Here is a 23355-nt window from a genome sequence, read left to right as displayed (position 1 = left end):
GTCCTCAGTGTAATGACCCGAACGGACAAACACGCAAGGAGCTTTTCATTATTATACGTTGCCCCCCGCCCGCCCCCAACTCAAGAACATACGCAGCAGCATCATGGCTCTACTCTTGCATTTATTTCTCTTCCAGTGTCTCTTACAAAACAAAACAAATCCTCAAACAGGATGATTAGTCTTTTTTTTTTTTTTAAAAAGAAAAATGAAAACACACGGCAAAAATAAAATGTTACAGAAGTTTTGTCTGCGAGTCCTCAGTGTGATGACTGGGACAACACACACACACGCACGGGACGCACGCACGACGGCGCACAGTGGGAAGACCACTTGGCTCTTTATTGCTAAACCGTTAGCCTGTTGTGCATCTACAGCCTTTTTTAGTACAGTACACGACGACATGGTTTGAGGTGTTCGTTAGCTCGTCTGTCACTAGCGATAATTAACCAAACAATTCCAAATGTGTTAGCACGAATCCAACGCAACTACAATAAAAAAAAAAATACGTAGAACCCCCTCACCGAGACTTCAATCTCGGAATTATGTATGCACATTTTTTTTTTTCTTTTCAGGGACAGGCGTGTGCTGTAAAGTCTCACACAGACGCTCTTTGTTGATTGACAGCTCAAGACTGATGCAGCACCTTTGAAGAGTGGAAAGACGACAAAGAGGAGAGGAGAGGAAGGCCGTGAAGGAGGTTGGTTGGAAGTGTACGATTTTCGGCGTAAAGGGACACGGACGTCATCTTTTGGATTGGTGGGAGGAGGAAGAGAAGGAGGAAGAAGAGGAGGAGATCAAGTGGTCCCTCCGCTTCCCTGTTGGTGTTTGTTTCAAGTCATGAGGGCAAGGCGGCAGGAGGAAGAGGAGCGGACAAAGTGTGCAAAAAGGAGGAAGAGGTCAACAGTCAATGGGAGAGCGAGGCTGGACCAAGGGGGCGGGGCCATCACCAATTCATCATGGAGTTCCTATTGAGGGTCATGAAAAACACTTGACTGCTGCCTCCTGAGCGCACCGATGCAAAGAACACCTGAGGAGAGACAGAAAGAGAAATGATTGCCATGCCTTCAGCAAGGTTCCTGTTCCTGCAGGTAGCTGTGGTCATTGTTCCCGCAATGCAAACTTGACTTCATGAGTTCTTGTTCCAGAGAAGAGACTTTGGTCAAAATTCTTGTTCCTGCACATTACTTCAGCCGTCATTGTTCCTGCTATGTTCATTGAGAAAAGTTCTTGTTCCTGCCCGTACTTTGTCATTGCGCTCGCACAGGAACTTGAGTCTCTGGGCCCTCTTGTGCATGAAGACTCCGTCCAGGTGGCCCGTCTCCACCGAGCGGATCTCGATGGCTTTCTCGCCCCAGCCCATGATTTGATTGGAGTGGATGTAAGCTGCAGAACCCAAAAAAATATTTTACCTTGAATGTCCCCACATATGCGTGCGCACACACACACACACACACACACTTACCAACAGAGGTGGGCATTTCCCCCCATTGCAGCACAACGTCTTTGGTGATCCTGCCGTAAGTGTTGACGTAGACGCCCTCGTCCTCGTAGCACAGCAGCATCTCCATGCCGTCCGTCTTGGGTAACACCACGATGGCGTGCGGCGTCACCTGGCTCTGAATCTAACACGCACAAATGCACACATACATTTGAGGGCGATAAAACCTGTCAAATGTAATCGTAAATCCGATCCGATTAAAATATCCCTGTGGGGTATTTAAGCCATTTTTTTTTTTTTAAATCCTCTGTAAGCAGGTTTGTTGACGCTGAGGCATAAGCGTAGTTAAAAGCTTCCTGTAATACGTTTGGGTTTGACACCAAAAAAGGGATTTGCAGGTGTTTTTCCCAGGCTTTCTCAGCTTCACAATTATTTGCTTTTCAGCACACCTTATTTCTTTGTGATTGCTAATCCATCAACTTCTGCTTGTTCTTAAATTCATTCAAACTATTATCGCGGGAAGACAAAAGACAAAAAGGGATTTTAAGTTTTACCACTGAAAAAAAAAAAGGTATTTCTATATGAACAACACAATAATACAAATATTTAAAAAAACACATCTGGCAAAAAAAAAAAAAATGGATACCAAAACACTAGATGGATTAGTAAGTAAGGTAGCCAACAACATCAAAATGCTACAATATGAAGATGAAAGGACAAATTCAGTACAAACACACGAGCGAGTAGCGACAAAACTCATCTCAGCCCAAGACATACGGAAAACCATGGAAAAAAGTTGATTTAGTAAAAAATTACACAAAACTTTTCTTAGTTCGCGATACTGCAATTCTGATCTTGTGCTGTAGGGGGCGAGATGAGTTTCATCGCCTCCGTTATTTTTGACTGCTAGGTGTGCTTCAACTAGGGCACGTTTTGGCGAGCTAGACATCTATCTGTACATCTACACAAAAGACGGAGGGCAGCGTGTCACCTTGGTCTCTTTGGCGCACTGAAAGAAAAACAAAATTGGCAGGGCAGGAGCAGGAGAGAGAGGAGGCGGATGTCAATTATGCAATGGCTGAAATAAATAAATAATTTTATGTATCAGCCAAACGGATGTGCTCAAAATGAAAAGCAATCTTTTTTTCCTAAGAACCAATCTGCAAGCAGGCATTAAAACCAAATTAGCACGCCGCATGTGACCAGTGATGGACTGACAACTCTTTAAGCGCCCTCGCGCCGGCCTAACGGCAAAGAGACGAGCCAAAATGCGAAGCTGCGGGAGAGCTGACAGCTGCCACGACGGGACAACATGGTATCTTTTCACAAGGGGGGCCTGAAATGCCCGTGACGGACGAGACACATTTGAGAATCATTTAAAATCATGCTCAGATATAATTTTCCCAACTTACGTGTGACGGGATGTAGATGTCGTACGGGTTGCCCGAGTCGACGTCGATGACGTGGAAGCCCAAGCTGGAGCCGTAGATGACCTTCAACCTCTGGCCTTCCTCCACGGTCAGGTCCACCAGCTGAGGACGATGCTGCAGCTCGGCGAACGACTGCCAACCAACAAACGGAAGCATATTAAGCTCTTTTCCATGCGTTTTGAAAAATTCCTTCACGAGCGTACCTTAAAGGCCATGAACTTGTGGTAGGGCTTAGGGGCCCAGGCGTAGATCTCCACCGAGTTCTTCAGGGCAATCACCAGGAACTTGATCCTCTCGTACTTCACTGGAACCAAGACATAAGCGTGAGAAGCATTCTTTGAGTGACTCACTAGGCAACGCTAGGCTAGGCTAGGCTATAATCCGTGCAGCTCCCGCTTACCAACTTTATAATGCACGCATCCTTCCAGCTCCCCGACGGTGATCCAGCCTTGCTTCTTCTCCACTTCCGGGTCGTTGTGCAGTATTCTGTTCCTCAGCCAGGACAGGTAGTAAACGCGCAGCTTGTTCTTTTTCCCTGAGAGTAGCCGCGAGTTTGTTTTCAAGCTGCGTAAAAACCAGACCACGCCTCTAAATCTGAGCTACCCGATATGGTGACGAGCACGTTGAGGCCCTCCAGCACGTCCATTTGAAGGAAACGCCGCCTGGTGATCAGGTTGTAAACTTTTCCCTGGCCGCTTCGGTCGAGCAACATGAGGCCGTTCTCCGTCCCCACCAGCAGATTCACACCTGAAGGCACGCGAGCGAGGTCAGGTACGCAGCTGTTTGGATGGAGGGGGCGGAGCTTAAGTTTCAAGACATACCCCAGAGCGCGGCGCAAAGGATCTCCGAGTTGAAACGCTTCTTGTACTTGCGGATCTCGGGCGTGTCGCTGTGCGGTCGGATGTTGGTGGGGTTGACGTTGACCACCGAGATCTTCCTGGCTTCGTTGAGGCGGGCCTGTTCCTGCCGCAGCAGCTCGCTGGCAAACATGGCTGCCGCGACAAAGAGGACGCAGGTCATAACGGCGCATTCGGGATGATCAACTCGGAGATAAACCCTCACCAGCTGCTGAGTTCTCATTTTCGTCGCTCGGGGACGTTTGGTAGACGCGGGGGTCCACAAACGGGGTGAAGGACGCTTTGCAACCGCCAAGACCGAACTGCGAGACGGAACAACGAAAACATGCTGTCCATGTCCTCTGATTTCTGGAAGCGGGAGTGCGATTGGATGCGTTTCAAGGACCTCGGGCATGTCTCCCAGCTCCTGCAGGGCGGTGGGCGGGGCTGTGGGCGAGCTGCTCTGCCGCACCAGGTCGGGTAGGTTGCCGTGGTTACCGTGATTCCCAAACCCGTTGCTCTCGGCGTGGCTGCCTCGCCTCTTTTCCTCGGCCTTAGAAAATAAAAAAAGCGGTCGGAGGTTGTCTCGTTTTGGTGCTGACGCGTTATGTCGGTGGTCACCTCTCTCATGACCAGCGTGCCATCTTTGGAGTTGCTGTAAGGCTCCGGCCCCTCGCTCAGTCCTCCGTAAGACTCGCCGCTGCTTTGCACGGCTGGCCTGCAGAAAATATATCAAAAAAATATTTACAGGTCCAAATGATGCATTTTGCAACAAAGCAGAAACAAGATTGTCCAGCTCACATGATACGAGGGATGTCGCTAACGGCCACGGTGCCGTCGTGTCCCACAGGCTCGCCGTCTTCGTCGCTGCTCTCCGACTCCTCGCTGGACGACGAATAGTCCGTCACCTGTGTCGCAAAGAAAGCGCTCGTGAATTTTTGACAAAAATGTTGCCGTGATCTCGAGAGCGCACCTTAACCGGAGGCCGGTTCCCCTCCTCGACCCTCAACTCTCGCAGTTCCTTAGCCAGAGCGCTGAGGTCCTGAAAGGAGACACACACAAGTTTTTTTCCCGCACTTGAAGTCATCACATCACAAAACCTTTTTTTCCTCAAGAGTGAAAGGACAACATGGGGAGGCGGTAGTGAAGGTGGAGACGTTCTTTGACGTGCTAAACCAGGCCATGCACGCATGTGCCTGCCACCTGAGCGACCGGTAACCATGACAACGGATTGGAAGATATTCACAGATGCTCGATGGTTGATGTGACGCATGCGCGCATTCGACCGTCCATCCTGGGTAGGGGAGGGGGGCACTCAGGACTGAGGAAAAAGGGGGCTCACTAACCTCATCTATGGCTTTCTTATAGCTCTGAAGGATGGAGGGAGGGAGGCAGAGAAAAGGTTTCGCCAAAACAATTTCCTCCACTTGAGCAAGAAACTTAGAGGTGTATTTGTGCACGGGGACTCACCGCGGGCCTGCTGGGTCGGCTTGATTCGCGGCCCTCCTCCTGTTTGGATCTGGCCTCCTGATTGGCTCCCAACGGCGAGGTCTCCTGTCTGCTCTGACCTGTCGGAGGGAGAACGACCACACATCAACGATCGGGGACACATGGCAAGTACGAGCGCAAGAGAAAACGTACCTCTCCTCTCCACCGAGCCTCCTTGGGACGAGGGCGAGGAAGACGACGACGAGTTGGAGGAAGTTCTTTGCAGCATGGCGTCTAGGGAGAGCTCGGAACGGCGCAGATCTGGGTTACTAAAATGGGGGAATATGGAGAAGTTAAATAATCCAAGACGAGACCATCCCAGACAAAGCTTAAAGAAATTCACCTTGCTCGTATAAGCTGAGATCCTGTTCGAGGCCCAGAACAGACACCGCCATTGGGGGAGTTCTTCCTGACCAAGGCTGGGGAGATGGAGGTGGTCCTCGGAGGGATCTGGAAAGACCATCAATCCACATAGTAGTTCATTCGCTGCTGGTGATGCGCCAAGGAAGGTCTTACCGATTGGGATTCTCGGAGCTTGGGCGGCAGGTCTTCCTCTCTTAGCCGGCTCCTGTCCCGATCTCGCTCGGCGATACAAAGTGGCGGACTTTGGATGTCAGAAGTCGGGTCGGAGTTCTGGCGGGGGATGTCGGGCCTGAGGACCATGCCCTCGCTCAGAGCGCCTCCCGTCTGGTCCTGCAGGGACTGAGAACCCGACATGGAGCTGGAGTGCGTCTTGACCGGAACCAGGTGGGCCATCTAAGGTGAAGAACAAGAAGCCGAGAATTGAGAAGAAGGAATTACAGACAGAGTGCAGCGTGAGAAATAAAATGAAGGAGGACCGAGGAAGACCGGGACAAGGACACACACACACACCTGGGGTTCAACGGGACGGTGGGTGGGTGGAGTTCGGGCGGCCTGCATGCCGCCGCTACCAAAGGACTCGGATCGGGGAGGGAGGGAAGGGTCGGAGATCCGGTTCGACACTTTAGGCTGCAGTGCCGGAGAGCTCTGCCTGTTCAGCTTTGACCTCTCCTCCACCTGACACACACACACACCGCCGTCACTCAACAGCCCAGCGGTGGCGGCGTTTAGGACCTGCATTTTCGAGGACTCGCCACAAACTACTACTCAGCTGGATCAAAGTAAAAGCCTGCAAGGGAGCGCCAAATTTTGGAGTCATGGTCTGCTGTTTTCTTTAGTCCCCCTTTGGGTCACGTCGCATGCGCAACGGGAACGATCCCCCTGGGAGGATTTTTGCAAATCCTCACGAGCTCATAATCTATCGGGGGGGATTATTCAAGATTATGATTTGGGTCGTCACAGCTACATTACGCATGCGGCTCTACGCAGCTACAGTGACGGATTCTGTTAGTAGTCAAGGAACTTGAAGGGAAACAAAATGGCAGCTTTTTGTTTAGTTCTATGGAGGCAGAGAAATGTTAGCATTGTCACCTAGAAGAGAAAGTTTTAGAAAAACCTTTGGCTACGTTTTCTTCTAGTCTACGGCGGAGTTGTGCGGACGGGTGGCGGCGAGCACTGACCAGTTTTTGGACCTGCGCTGGGGCCTTAGTAAGAACATCTGAGATGTCAGCGTGACTGGGAGCAGAGAGGGGCCTGCCTGGGGACTTGGACTGTCTGAGCGGCACGGGACCGGAAGCTTCTTTCTCGGGGTTACGAGGCGCCTTAGCGTCTTCCTTGACGCCGGTCGGGCTGCGCTTCCTCTGACTGCGGTTCTGAGCCCTCAACTCTCTGACCTGCTGACTTATCTCCCGCTTTAGCCCCGGGTCGAGGGGCACCTCGGGGTCGAGCGCTATGCGGAGGATCTGGCCGCCCACGGACGGCGTGCGTCTAGGGATTTGAGCTCGGGGCTGGCCGTGGTGGGCCGCCGGGGACGAGCACAAAGGCGCTTGATTGAATGACTGATGATGGCGCAGGTTCGAGCGGGGCGGGTTACCGCGCTGAACCTGTGCTTGCGGTGGCACCTGGGAGTCAAAGTTCTGAAAGTGTTAACTATCTCATCTCAGCGTGCTTTTCATCACCAACCTCTTTAGCCCAGGCCGGCTTGTCGTTGGGATGGACGACGTCTTTGTAGTGGTAGAGCTGTTTCTTTTCCGCCTGCCGCCCCTCCTGCTGCTGCTGTTGCTGCTGCTGCTGCTGCTGCAGCGAGACCAGGTAGGCCCGTTCCTGCTGGAGTTGCCTCTGCAGACGCTCGGCCTGCCGCTGCTCTTCCACCTGCTTGCGCTTGTACTCCTTAGAGGGAAGAAAAAATAAGGGCAAAACGTCAGCCGGATGAACCGAGCACAATTCAGAAGGGGATGAGCGGATGAAAGAAGGCAAAGCAAAAATGCACCAGAAGCAAACATTTAAATGGACACAAAGACTGGCCGGAATTTCTACTAACAACCCGGGCTAAACTTGGGCTAAATGACTCGGGCTGGATAATATGCTTGGTCTGGAGGTGGAAGACAAAAAAAAAAAAACCCTGGATGCTGCACTGGACGTGTAAACATTGAGCCAGGTTACCAGCAGAAGCGCCTGTTCCTGTAGAAGTTGCTGCTGGAGAATCTCTAACTGCCTCTGCTCCTCTTCCAGCTGCCTACGGATATACTCCTGAGCAGCGTGCGAGGGAAAAAAAATAAATAAAACAGCAGCAATGTTGAGAAATGTTAGCGTTAGTGACATCTAGATGCAGAAAGAGGAGGAGGAGGAGATGGTCTGGAACAAGGACAGGGGTGGTGCTCCAAGGCATTGCTTTTAAACAGCACTTATTTCTTTAAAGTCTTCAAACGCACATTTAAAAAATATTGAGAGCAAGCGCAAATTGTCCAGTATTAGTATAGTGAGCAATTTTGTTTTTCCAAACTAATAAACTCATTTCACAAAATACATGCATGATTATTATTAAAAGGAACCCGTAAAAAGCAAGATGGCAGAAAACTACTAATCTTCAGAAAAAAAGTAGGCCGAGCTAGAAATAATTAGTGGTTGCACAAATTTCTGCGTTCAAATTAAGCTTGTCAAACAACATGGTGAGCTGCTCCCTAGTGGCCAACATTGGAATTACACCACAAAAGAATGCTGTACTTTCTTAGGGGGCTCTATTTTTTATTATTTTTTTAAAATACTTTTGAAGACTATAGCTGGTACCAACCTGTTCTCTTTCGGCGTGCCGCCGCTCCTCCTCTCTACGGAGCTGCTCCATTTCCTCGTATCGCCTCCTCTGCTCCCTTTCGTGCTGCTTCCTCAGCTCGCGCTCGCGTTGCTGCTGCTGTGGAGTGGAGGGGGGATTGGAGACAAAGTTTTGATTGGACCACTTGGCACTAAGGTAGCAGAAAATTTGAAAGTCAAATTCCTTGCTGTAAAGTTAAATTCTAAGAGTATTGTCGACAACGCCTATTCCTGCTGGCGAGCGGCCTCTCCGAATTTGAACCAACCTCCTCCAGGCGGCGCCGCTGCTCCTTCTGCTCCTCGATGCGCTTCTGCCTCTCGGCCAGCAGCAGGCGCTTGTGCTCCTCGTTCTGCTGCTGCTCCAGCTGCTGCCGTCGTTGCGCCTCCGAGCGTTCCTTATTGGCTAGCTGCAGGCGCAGGAAATCCCGCCGCAGGGTCGACTCGCCGGGGATGTTGATGATGGAGCTTATACGAGAAGACGACGACGTGGTGAATACATTTGGAGAAGAGCGTTCCATGAGTTTGTTTGTGGGCCGGCGCTGACCTGGGTTCACCCGTGTCTCGTTCCTCGTCCTCTTCCTCGCTGCCGCTGTATTCGTACTCGGTCTCGTCTGATGTTGGGAGACACACGTGGAATATAACGAGTTACTCGCAGAGAACAAAACCGCCGTCTTTTTTCACGCACTCGGTTGATACTTTCCGACCTTTCCAAATCCTCACTCAACTCCACCATTATTTTCCACCTTCTGCCACACACAAAAAAACTTTCCATACATCATCAGATGGCTTACGGCGTTTGTGACATGAAGCGATTAATCTGCTTGGGAATGACGCAGCGTATGCGGCGAGGCGAGGCCATCATTCGCTCGTTGAAAGCGGAACTGAGGTCTGTCACTGGATGTTTACTGCGTGACAAAGTTGGAAGTGTGCAAGGTTGTCCTCGCGGGTGCCTTGCTGCAATGAGTCTTGTTTCAAAATCCATTTTCGTACCGTCGCCTATTTTCATCGCTGTATTTTTACCCATTTGTGAGTTCGACAAAATTATAATTTTCACAGTACTTTGTTGAGTATTTCGAGATGGACTTTACAGCAATTCTTATTTTACACTCCCATGGCAAAATGCACATTTCAGTGATTTGAACTGAAATCACATGCGGGGTTCCACAAGGTTCCATTCTTGGACCGCTTAAATTCATCCTTGCTCAGATTATGGAGCATCACAACATTTCTCATCAGATAACACACAACTTGACATTTCGGTGTGACAATTTTGTCCCCTCAGGCAATTCTCACCTCTCTCGCCTCGCTTCTTCTTGGTGCGGTCGATGTGGTCCTTGAGCTGGATGCGGATCTGCCTCTCGTTGGGCAGGTCCCTGATGAACGGGTGCTTGAGGAGCTGCTCAGTGCTGGGCCTCTGGCCGTGGCTCTTCACCAGGCAGCTCTCGATGAACAGCTGGAACTTCTTCGACCTGAACGTGTCGCCGTAACAACAAAAACCAGTTCAGGTATTTCTGCTCGGATCTTCTGGAGAACTAGCGTGTCTCAATTAATTTCTCACCATTTCTTTGACTTGAGTCTTGGCGCGGGATTCCGCGGGATGAGGAAGAGGGCTCTCATGGGGTGCATGTCACACAAGGCTGCGGGGTGACACATGAAAGCAGACGGAATTCTTACAAAAACGGCTCCTCGCTGGATGTTTACTGCGTGACAAAGTTTGAGTGTGCTCGGGGGCTGCGTTGCTGTCTTCAAAATGGGTCATAAACGTCACAATAATACATTTTTACTCCTGCCTCAGGATGATTTGTTTTGATGCCTTCTTTTTTGTTGCAAAGTGATTTGAAGACAGATTTTGAGAACAATGTCATTCCGGTCGTTGCACTCGTAGAGCGGACGGACGGACGGACGGTGGCTTACGCGGCGCTCCTTCAGCCATCTCCATGGCCGTGATGCCCAGTGACCATAAATCGCTCTGCAACGACAGCAATGCGTTAATCCGGAAGGTGACCCTCAAGGCGTCAAACTCATCCCACGCTAGTTTCTCAAAGCACCTTGAAATCGTACGTGGCGTCGGGGTTCTCGTCGCAGGCGATCACCTCCGGCGCCATCCAATACGGCGTCCCGATAAACGTGTTCCTCCTTCCCACCGTGCGGTCCAACTGGGCCGAAACGCCAAAGTCCACTACGCAAGACAATGTACGAGAATATAGATCATTGTGCGGGAACGTGCGTTGAACTAAGTCCAAAAAAATAGATGACGATTTGATTACCACAATCAAAAATCGTCCTGACTCCTAAACGCGAATGAGTCTATAAGTGATCAATAAAGATGCCTGTTCAACTTTTTTTTTACAGCGGGGAGGTAAAAAATGAAAGTGTGCCGACTGTCGTTGCAAACGTGCATCGTAAATGGCCATAAGCCAAAAGTTACACACACACAGACACACACAGACACACACTTCAGGCCCATCCAATCAGCGGGGCCGTTTCGCCAAGTGGCTTTTACGCGACGACACCCACCTAGTTTGACCTCGGCGTTCTCCGTCAGCAGGACGTTCTGTCCCTTGATGTCTCGGTGGATGACCTTGTGCTGATGGAGATGAGTCAGGCCCTGAACACACACACACGCACACAGACAGCCACACACATACATACACAGTGTAGTATGCAAGTGCCATGAGCCAAGTGGAGATGATTACCAGGATGGAAAGAGGCTCATTTTTAAGAGGACCTCGACCGGCACCTCACTAAAAGCTTTTAAAAATATTGTCACGTCTAAATCGGAAAGCGGTAGTATCAAACTGTAATCAGCCAGTTAAAGTTCCTTCGAGCAGTTCTGCTGTCAGCACAAACGGGCCAGATGAGCATCTGGTCGCCGCGGGATGCGCCGTCAATTACGAGAACTATGAATGACGCTCACCCTGAGGATCTCTCGGCAGATGTAGGCCGTCCACTCCTCTTTCAGAGAGTTGCCCTTGGTGTTCTTGATCAGATCCGTCACCGAGCCGGCGCCGCAGAACTCCATGACCAGCTGCGGAAAATAACAAGGTGGATGCCATCACCACAGCATAAAATGAAAGGCAGACTTTGTGAGTAGGTCATTGATTGAGGACAACAAGCCCGCCGTTGTTTTTCCAACCAAAGTTAGCGTCACATTTTTGGTAGCATTAACGGCTCACGACTCGCCTTGTTTACACACACACACACACACGCTGATCCTGAGCCCTGAGTGGCGTGGGAATACCTTCAGTGCCATGTACCCTGCCCCTCCCCATCTGAAGTTGAGTAACAACAGCGCACCCATAGCTGGTCGTCGATCCCTGGGGGGTTCTTCTTAATGAACGCTCCGTAGTAGGTAGCGATGTTGCGGTGGTGGCTGTACTTCTTCAGCATGTTGATTTCCGCTTTGATCTCTTCTTCCTCATCCTGAGACACAAACATACATGGAAAGCAAAAAGCAACACATTAGCAATTTGCAGACGTAAATAACACAGTTGGCCGGGGATTTTTTTAATTATGTCTTTGGGAATGCCAACGTGTCAGGACTTCACTCACTTTTCCCACCCTGATGTGGTGAAAGGAACGAATCCCATAAAAATCGCTTATGGTGTTCCCCAGGGTTCAATTTTAGGCCCACTGCTTTTTAACCTGTATATGATGCCTTTTGAGTTAACTTGCACTGATGACAAACAGGTTTAGCTCCATCTCTGTGTCCCCAGGTGACACAAGGCCAATAGACACATTTTGAGGATAAATACTATATATTAAGATACGGATCTGATCCAGCAATTTCGAAGGCACTCTGGGTGGAAAAAAAAAAGGCACCGATTGTTGTTTTGCTTCATTGTTGCGCTGAGTAGTGAGTGTAGTCTCTAAATATAACTGAGATCCCTCTCTCCCGCTTTGCAGACACGCTTGAGACCACACTTCTGCCCTGATAGCAGCAGCTAATATTACCATGGCGATGGGCTTGTCCTCATTTTCCTCGCTGCCACTGACTCATCGCTCTTAATTAGATGACACGGTGGTATAATCGTGGGAGTTGGCGGTTTATGCGAGAGAAAGTGTGTGTGTGGGGGGGGGTGCATTTGGGTGTGAGTGTGTACTTACCCCGGTGACATCCATGACCTTGATGGCTGCCAGCTGGCCTGTCTTAACATGGCGACCCTGCAGAAAGACAGGAAGGGGGGAAAAAATATAATATAATTCCAGTCTTTGCTATTCGGTCAACAGGTCATTTGAGTTGTGATGATTCTGATTTGATGGCTCAGTCAGTCAGAAAATGACTGCAAGGACTGGGCCAGAGGTATCACGGCAGCTTATCGAGGTTACCCCAAGCCTCCGGGGTATGCTGGAAGCCGAAGCGGGTCAATGCAGATGATGCTAACGAGGCTAAAGATGCTAAGACGGCAAATTGCATCACTTTAACTCGTCTGGATTGAACTAATTAATATGGCGGTTTTGTCTTTACGTGTCACAGTGAGCTCGGGCCAGACCATCGACGTGAATTTCGATATTTGGCAGGATGAAATTGTGATTCATCGTATACTATCATGATTCACATTATGGTGAATGGAACCGAAACAAGGATACGACTGGAGGAATTGCTCAAAAGCAGATGGCGTTTTGGGGGTCGGACTCGAAAGCGCCCCCTGGGGGCTTCCACCAATGGGTCACTGTGAGAAGAAGCCAAAGCGGAGGGGGCTGCCCCAGTTAAAAAAGCGGCGTGGAAGGTTCGGATGATGAGCCATCGATTCATGAAAAGAAGGCGGAGTGGTCCAATTTCATCTTTCCGTGTAACTTCCAAAAATGAAAATCAAGATTCGAAGGCGACGACTCATTGTCAGGAAGAACAATCGAGCGGCAAGCAAAGCCAGCAGGATTTTTGTAGATGGTTCTTGTTCTCACGCTGAAAGAATCCGCGAGAGGAAAATCTGGGCAAGAATTGCTCATTAGGATCAGAGTGCCCCAATTCCACGGGCACAAGGGCCGGCTTTGTTGGCGGCCCACAAAAAGAATCGCGGCCTCTTAGCAGTCAGATCTGCCTTGACTTGTCCTTTACCAACTTCGACCTTGTTTTTTTCCCGCCGGTGATGTTGCAAAGCAGCAGAGCCATTTGTCTTCTGTAAAGCAAAACAATGAAGACAATTATCATCTTAAGTTGACCAAAAATGAAGACCATTTTCTGTCTCCTTGACATGGACATGTCCTCTGTGTGACCTTCAGATCTGCAAAATCAAAAGCCGCAAGCATTGCCTGGCTTGAAATTCATCTCGCCATGTGCCAGATGGAACAAGAATGATACCCGTCAGGGGGCAGGCTGGATTGGCACCAAAGTACCTGCCAGAACCTTTTTTTTTTGGGGTTGAACAGAAAGTCAGACATATTTGTTTGTTTTGAATTGAAACATAAGGTCGCAAGCATAAATGGAAAAGCCATCGCACACCATATTAATCTTGGCCATTATTTGGTCCCATTCAGTGCAAGCGGTTCTGATGCGCCCGTTCCGTTTGTGACTCTCTGACCTAAATCTACAGTTTTTCCCTCTCGCTCTTATCCCGCTGATGCCCTCTCATGATCCAACCCTCTTAACCCCTCTTTCATTATGGCTGGCTTTCCGTCCCTAAATGCCACGCTCGTATTTCCGAGCCCCTCTTATTGTGTCGCAGCTCAGAGGCGACGTCTCGGCGTACGCTAATTCCCGCAAAACAACCTTAGGCTCAGAGCGCGACGAGCAGATGTGACGCCGGGCCGGGTCAGGTCGGGCCGGGCCAAGCCAGGCGTCACATCTCCTCATGTGCAGATGAGCAAAACAAAAAGCAGCTGATTCCGCCCTCCGGTGCCGTCATCATCATCGTCAGCTTGGCGGAGTCCCGTTCAAGTTATTGTTGATCAAATGTGTCGAGAGGAAAACATGTCAGTCGCGGGAGCTGCCCAAAAGCAACGGCGAAGCTGGCAGGCCAGGTGCATTAGCGTGATAACGCAGCCAATTGGAAAAGCGCGTTCCGCTCGGATGGCCGCGCTTGTGAAGCCGACAGTCAACTGATAGCAAACTGATATCCAATCAGCCTCCGGGCCCACGGCGTCGCACAAGAGTCGATACCGCGGGAGTCAAAGTAGAAATCGTGCCAGAGCCGTGCGCCGCCCACATGCAATGTAAATGTTTCACAATTTAGCTGTGAAATTTTTTAATTTGGTTGCAGTGCGACAAAATCTCCACACGGTAGAAATGGGCATTTGCGCCATCGTGGGAGTGAACACAGCCTTGACTTGATTGCCACCCAATTTATTATGTATTTATTTTTAAATAATATGAATTAATAATATGATGCTGGTACTTTGTTTTTGTTGTGAATGTAATAAAATGCACAACACACCTCTGCAGAGCTCAGAATCCATTTCTGCACCTCAATGAGATCCACCAATATTGCCACAAGCGAGAGCTGCTTTTAGCTGGTCTAAATTCTCGTGTGTGTGTGTGTGTGTGAGTGTGTGTGTGTGTGTGTGTGCACCATGGGATGCATAAGATGAACTTCAATGTGTGCGTGAGATGATTCACTTTTACGATGTGCCCTGCTAGCATATATGGAGTTGAAGGTTAAGGATAGCACACGCGCGCACACACGCACACACGCACACACACACACACACACACACACACACACACACACACACACACACACACACACACACACACACACACACACACACACACACACACACACACACACACACACACACACACACACACACACAGGCATATACATGCGCTGGTGGCTGCAGGACGAAGGATTTCTTTATCATGTGTGACTGGGATGCCTGCCACTGCCTTAATATAACCTGCTGCTGGATATCCGAGTGTGTGTGTGTGTTTTGATTGTTGAAGTGCACGACCCTCCGTGCCCTTGCCAAGTCAGTTATACACACACACGCACGTGCACACACACACACACACACACCATCACCAGGACACATTTACTATGCAGGACACTTCCTGTGGTAGCTTAGCAACAGTGTTGGCCGGGCATGAAACTTAAACACACACACACATGTGCACGCGCACACACACAATGCGGTTGTGTACTTTGCATGAAAGAGCAGTCCCCTCACACAAGTTAGGAAGCGAGGTGAGGCAGAGGACAGGAAGGAAGGAGACAGAAGAGGAAGGAAGCAAAGGAATTGACGTTTGGACGATGAGAAAGTTTGACCATGCCATGAATCCATTCCAGCTAACCCCCCTAAATAACATTTGCAAAGCTTCTCCCTACAAATGATGACCCAGAAAAAGAAAAAAATGAATGAACACTTGCGCTGGCTAAACTGTCGGCGACTAACTCTTTGTCAAGAAGAGGAAGTGGGTTACGCCTTAATCCTAATCCATGCCATACTGGTAATCCACGCATATAAACAAAAACATGAGATCATAATTTGCTGAACGCTAGTTGTTTTATACTTGTCCTTGTTTTGTTTTCTTGTTTTTTTATCTGCCATGTAGCACTTTGAGATTCCCCCGAATATAAAGTGCGTTATAAATATAATTTATTATTATTATTATTATTATCCCAACACGGGGCCGCTTGATAATGCAACATTAGTGTATCGGCAATTTATTAGCATGCAATTTATTAGCATTCAGGTGGAAATGCTGTTAGCATAACACACTGCCTTAGTTACTTGTTAACTGTTTAATGTATTGTATTGATGTCGCAGTTAGCTTGCTAACAGACTATAAAAATGCATGTTGCGAATCCGGCCAAGTCGCGACTGTGCAGCTCCTAAAACGGCGCAACTGTCAACAGTGTGTCACATAAAGGCGTCCAAAATATGAGGGGGAAAAAGTCAAATTGACGTTTACGACAGAGAGAGTAAAGGCAGCATAGAGTCGTTTATAAATTCACAGATGAATGTTTTTATTCTGGTCATTTTCGAGGCCAACATTCGTGAAGCCTGCGCCAGAAAAACTAGCTAGCGGCCAACGAAAACGCCGAGCGGAGTCGGACGGAAGACTTTCATCAGATTTTTAGACAGGAAAAGAGGGCAGAACTCATCTGAGCGTAACGGAGCTGTGACAGCAATGTTTCAGCCTTCACCCCCGGAGCGTCAACACTGAACTCCGTTGACCTTCACTCCCATCATGCTCTGCAGCAGGTGCCGGGAATTACGGCCACTTTGGCCAAACGAATGGCCCAAAAACACTGTTCTGCCTCGCCGAACGCAAAGAAATAAGGGAGCAATCAAAGTGGCAAGCACACCTCGCCGCAGTTAAAGACACCTGCAATCTCCACAACACACACACACACTGCCAGTAAACAGACTCACTCACACACACACACTGCTGTGGAATCAGTGAAGCAGTAAATAAAAGTGACAAAGGCCTCCATTCCAATCTAATACTGCCAAGGAAACACAAGAGGCGGCCCGAGGCGGCTCACGGAAAAGGAAAGGAAAAGAGGGCCGTTCAAAAAGGAGAGCTGTGACAATATGGAAGAACAGAAGAGACTTGGATGGAAGAGAGCGATTTTTTCTTTCCTTTATTGCCGGCTACAGGTGTGGGTCGGTGTACGAGCAGACAAGCGGCACGTGTCGAGGGGGTTATCTGCTAAAGCCTCCTGAAAGTCTAATCAGTCACCGACGGGCTGCATTCCACCCCCCCTACTGTCAGCGACCGCTCACGCTACGGCAAGATAATTAGCAACGCGGCGCAACATTAGCCGTGATGTATTTTTAGTGTAACTCGCAAAGGAGTAACACTCCAGCAGCAGCAGCAGCGGTGGTGTTCTTCCACTTCCCTGTCAGCTGTAAGGTGTTGCTGCCATGTTTTCCCAAGCTAGCTAGCGCATCAGCGACTCGCTAACTGGTTCAGACCGATTGGGTCACAAGTGCACTTACTCTCTAATTCACTCATTTAGTAACACTTGGGGTCAACCCTGCCCGATGTCTTTTGAAGAAAATGACAAACGTTTTGCCCGACGCCCACGTCGGCAGACCGGGCGAAAGAAAAACGAGAGGAGAGAAGACGAGCAGATTCAGCAAAGTGGCGTCACGTTCCCGTGGCGCCGGAGGTCAAACCGAGAGGTCAGCTAGCCACTCTGCGGTATAGCGTGGAGGGTGTGTTGCATTGCAGCAAAACCAAATTGTGTGTTAAGAACAACAAAAGAGGTTTTGGGCATCAGATGCGGCTAATTGACCGGGTGACGGCCGCACGCGGTGCATTGTGGGTAAGTGGGCCGCATGGCCTTAGGTAAAACGGCGCCAGAGAGGATACGGGCTAATGAATGCGCCGGCAGGTGCGTCGTAGGAGAATTGGCACATCTGCTGTTCCCACGGTAACAAGCAGCATCCACCTCGGTCACGGTTCAGGGCTCATTCATAAGGACTCGGGAGAGCGAAGCGTGTGCGTGTGTGTGTGTTCATGCAAGTGCCGACGCGTGGAAAAACAGCACAGGCACGACAGCCGGGGCAGAAAACGACACGGTGTCAGTCGACTTCAAGAGGCGGACGCTTTTTCTCGCTGTTCCGTGACAGCATCTAATTACAAGGTGTTATTTGGGGAATCTACTTTTCTTTGCAAGTATTGTCGGATTCATGTGTGGGAAGTTGGCGTTATAGTCCAATCATGGAAAGTGGAAGTAAAAAAAAAAAAAAAAAAACTGAAGCGTTGAATACATCAGTCAGAATGAAGACTTTTCCCGTTTTGGTTGCTTCTTTGCTGCATGGAGACAAACGCGTGGAGAAAGTGTGTGAATTATGCAAAAGCCACTGGCACGACGCGTGTTAAAAGCGAGCAGGACGGCGAGGCGGGCGAGGCGACATCCTTCACGCCGCGATTGGTCGCGCTCGCCACTCGTCCTTGGAGCCCATCAAGGGAGAGAGATGACTTTCCCCCGCGGGAACGAACGGGCAGTGTAATTAATCAATTAGCCGATCAATAAGTCGTCTTGCGGTGGAAAGGAGGGGGGGGGGAGTCGCGCTGCATTTTGGGGCATCTTGATTTCTTGGCCAAACATGTTTGCGATTCCCTTTCTTGCGCGAGGTGTTGCGGCAGAAATGAGATGAGAAAGTACGAGCGAACGGGAGAGTGGAAGAAGGAGAAAGCGTTGAATTATTCACCATTACCCGTGTTCTCTATTTATGGGCCTTTTAGAGCAGCCAGTGCAAGTTCTATAGAGTGCATCTATTTGATACGTTCACGCCGTCGGCTGCTCGCCGAAGAACTGCTCACGAGGGAGGCTTCACCCCCCTCGCTCCCCCAAAAGGGATGAAAGGAAAAAAAAAACTGATTATTTATTGATAGTAGGGTGAATGGAAAGAGTTGATAAGGAAGGAAAGCGCAAATGATCTCTTCGGCACAAGGAAAGGAGCAGATCTCGAAACGGCGCACCCAATCGGAGAATGGGTTTTGATTTAAAAGGCCCGCGTATCGAGATGAATCGATTAATGTGTCGAGATGAATCGATTCATCGTCATGGACATGTTGGATTTGACCGTTCAAAGATCAGATTCATCTTTTTGTAGCCATGTTTCCGATCGGAGGCTCTTCCATTTAGACGTTCCATTGATCGCCGTGGAGAGAATTCAGTCTAGTATATTCCTTTTCTCACACACAAAGAGTCTAAAAATGGTTCAGCGGCAGCGGCGGCGGCATTTTACCCAACTAATATCCACCAGACTGAAGGTCAATTTATCTTCTTACACTCTCAGATTGAGCTGCTCACAGGATGATGATCCTCTTCGGGCTTATGAACGCCGAGACAGAGCCTTTTTTTTTTTTTAACAGAGTGCTTTTCTTTTTGTTGCTCCAGTGTTGATGCTTTTATTTAGCCATTTATTTATTTCTATAAAGCCTGTGAAACATAAGTATCTCAGCCTGTCCGTGCCGTTTAAACAATTAGACAGTGGAAAGCGTGGAAAGGTGACAATCGTAATTTTTTTTTTTGTTATACAAACACACAATATTGCAAGCAACATTATTTAACAGTAGATATAGAATTCAATTTTGCGTTTGTGAAAATCGAACCTGCTCATTCGGGTGTGCTCGCCTTGACCACCAGGGGCAGTATAACATGAAAAGTCAGCCAGTAAATGAGCTGTGACTTTCCAGCACGGAACAGATTTAACGGCGATGTTGCGACACAATAACAGCTGAGCGCAGACACTTCCTGTGTCACGCACGCACACTTCCCCTTGCCTGACACACACACAATGGACATGGTCTTACCTTGTACACTTGGCCGTAGGTGCCATTTCCTACCAGCTCCACAAGCTCAAAGATGCCAGCAGGGTCCTGAGAAGACAGATAAGAACAGTGCGTCACTATTAGAACCATGGCAACTTAAAGTTGAGTCTTTAGGGTTGTTATTTCTAGCAGGTCTGAAAATGAGGCGATTGATGGCAATTAAGGGCAAACTAAGGTCATTGGTTGCATAAACAGAGAAGGCATCCATGTACAAACGGCAAGTTGTGGCAATTGAGTGAAAGTCTTTCCAGAACGAGGGTAAAGCTAACAATAACAGCTAACAATAGCATGTGTTGATTACAACAGAGAAGCTAACCACCTAAAAGAAGCGATTGGTGGTGATTAAGGCCTTAACAAATGGTGACATTGGAATGCATTTTTTGTCATTTCCTGCAGAAGAAGAATCGATATCTGTGCAAAAGAGGCGATTGGTGGTCATTTAGGGCACAACTCTTTCACAAATCCCACGTGCAATCATCAAATTTTCAATCACTCATCCCAGTCGGGATATAAAAGCGAAGCCTTCTCATGGTGAGCACATGAAGACATTTTGCATTCTTGCTTTACGAGCAGAGAGCCCCCGCCGGGTCCCGACAGCTCCTCCGGAGTTCCGAGTTAATTAGCCAAGGCGCTTTGCACGCCAACACGCTAAGTGAAAGTCTTTACGCGGGGCTTCTTGACAGTGGTTGCTAGGAGCGCGTTAACTGCTCATTCCACTTAGCGTAGTCGTACGTATTCGTGACAAAGAAGTGAGCATTTTTAATAAAGGTGACACGCTACCGGGGCTTGGACACGCAAGCAACAAGCGGCTGAGACCGGACTGGAAAGTGTGACAAACCCGCTGACCCCCCTCACACACATGGACACCTCCCTCTTCCAATCTGGTGCCCGTTGCTACGGCATTCCAACAATAGCCGCTATTCTACCCGGGCTTCCTTCTCAAGTCCATCTAAGGCTCTCATTCAAGGGGGTTGTCAAGTTAAAGTGTTTTTTTCTTTTCTTTCCTAAATAAATCTTGTCAAATAAATAGCGCTTGTCCATCGCCGCAGGACTGTTTTAGCAAGTCAAATGTGCAAAGCAAAAGTGTTAGTGTGAAATAAGTGATTAGAAAAGTCACGTTTGTTTAATTAATAAATATCTTTAAAACTTTTTATTACTCTGATGCACAAATCTGTGAAGCTTTTTTCCCTGCACGTCGCTTATACAAAATTGTTACAATAAAGTAAAAAAAACAAAGTTTAGTTTCCATGCTTGTGAACAAACACATTAGAAACCTCACTGGATGAGGTTTTAAAAAGTCCTCCCTTCCCTTTTTAGCCTCGTCCTCCCGGCGCATCGACTTGATGGTCTCGGGAAAGTGAATTACACACAAGTGGGGCGGATTAAATGGGAGAGCCTTGAGAGGATGGACGCAGTCTTGATGGCGGGCGGCAAAGTGGGATTTGGTGGTCTGCACTTGGAACACAAAAGTGATGAGGCACCCAGTCTAAATTCCCTGCACATCCCGCCCACATCTCGCCGCTGCATTATTCATCGCACGGGAATCGAGTCTTAATCACGCGTTTACGAGAAAACGAGCCGTGACAGAGTTTGCCCGCCGCGTCGGGCCTGATTGGCAGGTTCCTTCCAGGATGTCCAACCGGGCTGTGATCCAGCTCACCTGCTAAGTGCTTTGAGTTTCAAGTTCTAGGCCGGGATCTGAATCTGGTGGTCTATCCCGGAGTAGTGGGAGGGGGTTCCAAATGGGTCAAGTGGAGATGGGACGTCACGGCTGAGTGAAGAGGAGGAAGAACCCGACGAGGGGACAGACTCGCATACAGTATATCGGCGATTCATGAATAAGCCTTGTGTAAGCCCCCGGGCGCTGCCGTGGCCCCGTTGCCATGGCGTTTGCGGTGCCGAGGAATGCGGCCTCGGTGGGCAGCGGGCTTTGAGATGGCTATTGGGTCTGGGGTCTCGACGAGTGGTTTTCTTTGGACAAAAAGTCTCAATACAGTATTGTAAAATTGTTCAATGTTCTGCCTGTAATTTATATTTTTGCTGTTGTAAGCATTAAGTGAGTTATTTTATTGAGATTTTTTGAAATGAATATTTTATATTATTCCACCATATACCAGAATTGGTCTTAAAATTAGCCACACATATACGTAAAGGCCAGGGTTGAGATTCAAACCCAGAACCTTGGAATGGCGAGGCGGGTGCGCGAGCCACTAGCGTGCCATCCTGCTTATAAAATTCTATACAAAACATGAGAAAGTTAAAAAATCAACAGCGGCAGTAAGCAGCAAAATCCACTTGTGCCTCCCACTCGCTTTCTTTGCATCTTTGAGTGCAAATAGAGACAAAAACCACAACCCCCTTCCCACCACCACAACCCCCCCGGCCCCCACCTCCCCGCGTCAGACCCATGCAGCTGACCTACTTCCTGTCTAGTCCGTGGATGACTGTACACTCAGATGACAGCGTGTGGAGGGGGGGTTGTTGTTATTTGGGTTTAAAAAGCCAGCATATGTGTCGGAGGCAAACGGCCGAGCTTCTGTCCTTCGTTTATGTATACGCACCCGCTCGTCATTGCATTAGCGGCTAGCTGTCCGCCATCTTACCACATCAAGGAAATCATAATTGATGCTTTAACACTTAGCATCAAAGTCGCTGTTATAACTTTTTATGCAACGGATATGTTATCACAAGGGACGAAGCAACTAATGTAGACAGAAAATAACATACACACGCGTAGATTCTTTATCCTTCATGGGGGAATAAACACTACTATTACAGCAGCTTGTCACAATAGTTGTGAAAATGTCTTTGTTTTTATCTGCATTGCTGCATTTTACTATGCCCTAGTGGTCAAGGCCGGCACCACAAGGGGTCCAGCACAATCAATTGAAGTGAAACATTAAATGATGATGCTTTGTGAGTTTAGATTTTTTTTTTAATTCTACTTAATCATGTTGCACGTTTTTTTTATGGAGTACAATGTATTAATTTCTAGTTCTGGTGGGCTTAAGGGGCAGGGGGGGGGGGGGGGGGGGGGTACCAAGGATCCAGGTCAGCAAAAACACACGCAAGCGTACACAGTACTTGTATAATACACACTTTTAGCTTAATGCACCTGCTGGTTCCTGTGTCAGGTGCACCCAAGTAGTAAGAACAATGTTGGGTTGGTTTGCTCACCCTCAAAGCAGACAGGTCAATTTCATCCAGACTCCGAGCCGGGGAGTCACTCGCCATGGCGGAGTCACACTAAAAGGAAAGATAAAAAATAAATAAAAGCAAAACAAAAAAAAGCTCTTAACGTCCAAGGTAATGCTGGTGGTCCTGCCGTTGAATGTTTCTCCGATAAGTCGCCTCCAGTTAAGGCGAGGCGAGGACGACAGCGACCGCTTCCCGGTTCATGTCAGCGGGACGGAGGGGAAACAGAAGCCGGTAGGGTTGCCTCGCGGGTCGGCTCGAGTGTGTGTGACTGTGAGCCACCGCCGCCGCTCCGTGTGCGGTGACAGACAGTCAGCGGATGGAAAGCGGAAAGGGAGGGAGGGAGGGAGGGGCTAAAAAGGCGGACCCCAGCTGCGGGGAGTCTCGCACTTTCAACGCGTCATGTGACTCGCTCGTGTCACCCAAATGATACGCTCATTATTTTTATAGGAATCCATAATTAAGTGTGAAAGACAGTTAAAGGTCAAAATAAGTACATAAGTATTCTTCTATTTGTTTTTTATTAAAAATAAAAATATAAATACAGATTATTACCATAGTTTGGTA

General features: G+C 48.7%; 1 protein-coding gene across 15 annotated transcripts; it reads right to left on the bottom strand.

Moving 5' to 3' along the window:
* Positions 1-101: 101 nt before the first annotated feature.
* tnika (TRAF2 and NCK interacting kinase a) lies at positions 102-23101 on the bottom strand. 15 transcript variants are annotated; one of them, XM_037241075.1, is made up of 37 exons: positions 22907-23101; positions 22771-22839; positions 19576-19641; positions 12468-12524; positions 11658-11783; positions 11278-11388; positions 10878-10968; positions 10409-10539; positions 10275-10329; positions 9919-9997; positions 9654-9829; positions 8905-8971; positions 8627-8825; positions 8344-8460; positions 7716-7802; positions 7236-7442; positions 6734-7174; positions 6066-6230; positions 5709-5948; positions 5536-5642; positions 5346-5461; positions 5175-5272; positions 5051-5074; positions 4678-4746; positions 4506-4612; positions 4326-4422; positions 4111-4257; positions 3931-4027; positions 3690-3860; positions 3472-3615; positions 3269-3403; positions 3072-3172; positions 2851-3000; positions 2430-2447; positions 1463-1622; positions 1244-1383; positions 102-1027 (listed from the first exon to the last, which is right to left on the bottom strand). In XM_037241075.1, exons 2-37 carry the CDS (start codon positions 22825-22827, stop codon positions 944-946), a joined length of 4437 nt encoding a protein of 1478 aa, XP_037096970.1. In that variant the 5' UTR covers positions 22828-22839; positions 22907-23101; the 3' UTR covers positions 102-943. The 15 variants fall into 15 exon arrangements, with proteins under 15 accessions (XP_037096970.1, XP_037096973.1, XP_037096974.1 ...); XM_037241078.1 differs by having other exon boundaries at positions 22919-23101; XM_037241079.1 differs by having other exon boundaries at positions 8344-8457; positions 22771-23101.
* Positions 23102-23355: the final 254 nt, after the last annotated feature.

The sequence above is a fragment of the Syngnathus acus genome, chromosome 22, assembly GCF_901709675.1.
Source record: "Syngnathus acus chromosome 22, fSynAcu1.2, whole genome shotgun sequence".
Taxonomy (NCBI): Eukaryota; Metazoa; Chordata; class Actinopteri; order Syngnathiformes; family Syngnathidae; genus Syngnathus; species Syngnathus acus.
This window is presented reverse-complemented; position numbering and strand designations above follow the sequence as displayed.

Excerpts from the sequence above, each read along its gene's own strand:
- tnika (XM_037241075.1), bottom strand. The coding sequence starts at position 22,827 with ATGGCGAGTGACTCCCCGGCTCGGAGTCTGGATGAAATTGACCTGTCT. Across the intron at positions 11,784-12,467 it reads AGGTCATGGATGTCACCGGG|GATGAGGAAGAAGAGATCAA; the intron begins GTAAGTACACAC and ends TTTGTGTCTCAG. Across the intron at positions 5,643-5,708 it reads AGCTCCGAGAATCCCAATCG|ATCCCTCCGAGGACCACCTC; the intron begins GTAAGACCTTCC and ends TGGTCTTTCCAG.